This window comes from Lolium perenne, chromosome 1, assembly GCF_019359855.2.
Source record: "Lolium perenne isolate Kyuss_39 chromosome 1, Kyuss_2.0, whole genome shotgun sequence".
Taxonomy (NCBI): Eukaryota; Viridiplantae; Streptophyta; class Magnoliopsida; order Poales; family Poaceae; genus Lolium; species Lolium perenne.
Genome location: NC_067244.2, coordinates 227,228,513 through 227,233,748, shown reverse-complemented (window position 1 = coordinate 227,233,748; position 5,236 = coordinate 227,228,513). Strand labels below are relative to the sequence as shown.

The following is a 5,236-nucleotide window of genomic DNA, read 5'->3' as shown; positions in this document are numbered from 1 at the left end:
TCTGAGAACACTTTGTCTTATAAAGTTCCAACCATTTTTATATAACATTTTTCTGTTTTATATACTTTTCCTGCAACCATTTACAATACCCCTTTTTATCATTTTGAGATTAGAAAACAATTAAGTAAGCTTTAGTAGAAAGTAGCAAGAAATATCAAGATCATTACAAGTAGCTCCTTGTTGTTCGATACTCTTATTTCGAAAGTAGATACAACTGATATGTATACTTGCAGTCATCAGCATGACAAGTTTGTGTACCATCCGGCCTCCCTTTTTAAGTTCGTGTACTAATTTGCTCCTAGCGTGCAAGCTTATGTACCCCCAGTGCAAATACCCTGTGAATACATGTTGAGAATCGGAACTTATGTTTTTTACACGGGAGAAAAAAATATTATTTATCTCAGAAAATGTCTAGATGCACGTCTATGTTTTTTATATTTTAAAATATATTTTCAAACAATGGCTTCATACGAGCCGAATTGGATTTCCAAACCAGAATGTAGCTATAGTTGTTTTTTGAACAAGGCATGTAGCTAGTTAAGTACGTACGTATCGGAATGGCATCCATGCATGATTGAGCAGCGTAGCATTCGCGCACAGGACCCATCACCGTCCTCTTTCCCCGACCCCAGGCCATCGGCGGATCAAATCGGAACACGTCGCCCCTCCCCGTGCTGGAATTCAGTTGGCGGCAACGCCGGGCTCACTCAATACGAAAAGGCGCGGCGAGACAGGTCAGTCGACCCATGCGTGCACCAACACGACGCGGGATGAACAGCTCCTACCAACGTTGTCCATTCCCTCCCATTCGTTTCTCGCGCGCCTAGGCCCCGCTCAGCACCTCCATGGCCGCCTCCCCTATATATAGGCGCCATGAACTCCCACTCCAACTCGTGCACAACCGAAGCTCGACGAGCTCTCAGCAGCACTGTGCTTACTGTGGTGATCGATAGACATATACTCTTGCAGTGGCCTGTTGTTCTCTTTGGGTTCAGTGATCGATCGCTTGCTCTGCTTTGTTCTGCTCTAACCTGTTTCTTGGCCATGGTGGTGCTCGCGAAGCTGGCGGCGCTCGAGCAGATCTCGCTGCTAAGGACGCCGGAACCATGGGAGACCTTCTCGGGGGTCCCGGCGGTGGACCTGTCCGGGCCCGACGCGGCGGGGGACGTGGTGCGAGCCTGCGAGCAGTTCGGGTTCTTCAGCGTGGTGAACCACGGCGTGCCGGCTGGCGTTGTCGACCGGCTGGAGGCGGAGGCCGTCCGGTTCTTCGCGTCGTCGCAGGCGGTCAAGGACGCCTCGGCCCCCGCCGGCGCCGACCCGTTCGGGTACGGGAGCAAGCGCATCGGCCGCAATGGCGACATGGGGTGGCTCGAGTACCTCCTCCTCGCCATCGACCGTGAAGCGCTCTCTGAAAAGGCCTCCCGTGCAGCCACGTCGACCGCGCTGAGAGACGCCATTAACGAGTACGTGGTCGCGATGCGCGGGCTGGCGAGGACGGTGCTGGAGATGGTTGCCGATGGGCTGGGCGTGTCGCCGCGTGGCGCGCTGGCGGACATGGTGACCGGTGACGCGAGCGACCAGGTGTTCCGGCTGAACCACTACCCGCCCTGCCCGCTGCTGCAGGGCCTCCCGCCCAGCTGCAGCGTCACGGGGTTCGGCGAGCACACCGACCCGCAGCTCGTCTCCATCCTGCACTCCAACGGCACCGCCGGCCTCCAGGTGGCGCTCCACGACGGGCGGTGGGTGTCCGTCCCGCCAAACCGCGACGCCTTCTTCGTCAACGTCGGCGACTCCCTCCAGGTACGCACGCCGCCCACATTCATCGACGACGGGATCAAGATTCTGTCCACGGCGTACGACAGCTAACTAATCAGCTCTTGGTCGGCCCATCCATCCTGCAGGTGCTGACTAATGGGAGGCTGAAGAGTGTCCGGCACCGGGTGGTGGCCGGCAGCGGGCTCAAGTCGCGCGTGTCGATGATCTACTTCGGCGGGCCACCGCTGGCGCAGAGGATTGCGCCGCTGCCGCAGCTGCTGGCGGGGCTGCCGCTCTACAGGGAATTCACGTGGGGAGAGTACAAGAAGGCGGCCTACCGCTCTCGCCTCGGCGACAACCGCCTGGCCCCCTTCGAGGAGCCACCTGTCGCCGCCGGCCACCACCACTGGTCCTGATCCACCGGCGGTCTCAACAAGATACCAGGAGAGACCACACACCAGCTCCACCGAGGTAGCTTTGCCTAGCTTTTTTCGTGTGACGTGTCGACGTGCACAAGGCTGCTGATTGCTCCATCCGCCATGAGTGACCTGGCTGCCTGTCTTTCTGTCGCTGTGGGCACAGCACGGAGACGAAGCCGATTCCTCGATCTCACCGATCACTTTGGTCAAATGTACAGTTACTAGCACTAGAGATCGATCCAGCTTTTGTTGTTGGTTAATGGGCGGTATGTCTTTTGTTGACATGCGGTGAAAGTTGATGTGTGTCGGAATCTTTCCAACAGGTGTGGTTACTACTCGAGTGTGCTACTCTATTTATAGGAGTCTTGTGTTTGTCCCTTGTTGTGCTCTGCTTCCTGTCTTCCTGCTTTTGTTGCTTCCACTTGTAGGCATGTTTGTGCTCATCTCATTGGGCGTATGCATGTGGCCTTCTCCACCACTGTTCACAAGGGCCATGAATGTCTAATTTTGACAGTGTTTCACTGTTTGTGATTACACCTTTTTTTTCTCCACAAAACTCAAAAGTGATTACAATGTGGGAAATCCAATTTTGATCTCGGGTGCATATGTTCCTGCTATCACAAAACACATTCTAAATGTTAAAAATTTCTGAACAAAAATTTCGTGCGCACATGTCGACATTCTATATGTGCACGCTAAGTTTCGCGAAAAACAACATATTTTATGTGCTATGTAAAAAAGATAAGAAAATATCCTTGTGAAGAGCTTTTTTAAACACCCAAATTTGTTTTTTTACACATGACACAAAAACAATGTCGTTTTTTTTGTGAAACAACTTTCCGGGTACATAGAACATCAAGATGTACGTGCGGCATTTTTTGTCGGATTTTTTCAACAATTTTTTGCCACAAGGACCATGAATGTCTAATGTTGACAGTGTTTCACTCTTTTTTATTAGAGATTACACATTTTTTGTCTACAAAACTCAAAAGTGATTACAATGTGTGGTATCTATATCTCCTATATAGGGATGTTTCTGCGCATGTGATTGGGCGTGTATGCACGCGGGCCTTCACATCGTAGAGTTCCTCAAGGATATACCTGGTCATGGATAGCCCAGCCCAAAAATCTCGGGCCAGGGCCTGAAAATGTTGGCCCAATAGCCAGACCAGGCCAGGTCGGGCCTGAGTAGCCCAAAAAAGTCGTTGGGAGCACACCTATCTGAACGCATGCGGCTGCTATTAGTAGTCTCGGGTCAAAAATGTGCACGCGACTGGTGTGCTCGTACTAGTTGCGGAGCGGATAGAAAGGCACACAACTTATAGGTGGGGCCAGACTGTACTTAGGTCCAGAAAGTACCAGTAGCGTGCGCCAATGGGGGCACGAGACTGCTATGTTCATACCAGTCGCGTGCACCTTTGTGCTGAGGGGCACGAGTGAACCAAAATACTAGTAGCATGCCACATTTGGGCACCTTACTACTAATCACCTTAGTGGTAGTGTGCCCTATTTTAGGCACCCCTACTACTAATTCTCAGGATATGCACCCTCGGCGTGGATTGATATCATATTTTCAGTTTTGAAAAAAAGAAAATGATATAAAATTCAAAAAATAAAATCCTTTAAGATGGTCATGTGTTATGTCATCTAGTTATAAGAAAATATAACAAACATAGTTTTTGTTATAATATGCAACATTCCGCCCTGTTTCGGTAAAACGACTTTTTGGCTACATATGACCTCCGATGAAAAAGTTTTTTATATGAAAATGTATCTGCGAATTTTTTAAATCCGATTTCAATCGCCTACGTCCCTTTAGAGATTTTTATAATACAAAAATCGAAAAGGAAAACAGATTTTTTGAAGGTTTTAGATCTCGGCACAAAAAAATTCAAATCTGAAAAATTCAAAAACAAAATTCCCTCTCTATCATTTCTAAGTTTCCCCTCCTCCTCTACCCCGCTTTCCACTTTATCCCCTCCTGCTCTTCCACTTCCCCACCTTCTCGTCTCCTCATCGTCCACTTCTCCACCTTCTCCCCAAAGATGATTACCAACTCCGGTGACCACCTCCTCTCCGGCGATGGTGACCACCTCATCTCTGGTGATAGTGATTGCCTCCTCTCCAACAACGGTGAGCATTCTGACGTACTTCCACCGACAACTTGCTTCAATGCCCTGCTCCGCCACCGCCGATGTCTCCGACTACCTCCTACAGGCCATCTCCTCTCGCCTACGTCACAAGGAGGCAACATGGACTCGATTAATTTCTTTTAGTTTTTTGAGTGTTTTGTGTAAAATAATGTGGATATGGCAAGGATCCCAGCTTTTTTTAAATTGCAAAAAAAAACTCATGTTGTCGTGGTGAACAGACAGATGTCATGGGATTCGGGGGAGGGTTTTGGTAAAGGTGGAGAGGATATCCGGATGAACTGCTCAAGAACAAGGTCTAGACAAGAGGAAGAAGAAGATGAACACAAGAGCCAACTCCTTCTTAGATCTTTCTATTATCTTCTCAAGCAAGATTACAGGTTTTCTCTCGCAGTACATTCCTTCCTCTATCAGCTCATATCATCACATACCCGCGTAATGGGGGTGCTCCCTCTCCTTATATAGGGGAGAGGGTGGCTTACAGGTGAAGAAACCCTAGGAAACCCTAATGGCATCTTTGACTAGACAAACTACTTTACAAAGTTACTTTAATCATAGGTGACGCCGGTATCTTCTTTAATCAAGGAAGCTGACGTCCTCCGGTTGCTTTTGGCGTCACCTTCCTCTTTGGCGCCAGGGCTTCGTTTAAAGCTACTTTGCCTAGGTCATCTTTGTTGTCTAGCTCTGGAGAGAATCTTTGACCAGTCTTGCCGACGTGTTACAGTGCACTTCTTACCGGTCTTCCGGTGTCTTCTTAGTTTATACCGGTACACCCCTCTTTGGGATACCGGTACAGGCTAACTTAGCCCAACGCTTAACTTCAAGCTCTGGAATAGACATTAAACCGGTATCTTGATGGCTCAAACCATCCGGTTTGGCATGCCTTTGGCATACCGGGGGTCATCCCCCCAA

At 49.4% G+C, this 5,236-nt stretch overlaps 1 protein-coding gene across 1 annotated transcript; it reads left to right on the top strand.

Moving 5' to 3' along the window:
* The first annotated feature begins 881 nt into the window (after window positions 1-881).
* On the top strand, window positions 882-2,554 carry LOC127327182 (gibberellin 2-beta-dioxygenase 3). Its single transcript, XM_051353945.2, has 2 exons — window positions 882-1,800; window positions 1,902-2,554. The coding sequence occupies exons 1-2, from the start codon at window positions 1,045-1,047 to the stop codon at window positions 2,169-2,171; spliced, it is 1,026 nt and encodes a 341-aa protein (XP_051209905.2). The 5' UTR covers window positions 882-1,044; the 3' UTR covers window positions 2,172-2,554.
* Window positions 2,555-5,236: the final 2,682 nt, after the last annotated feature.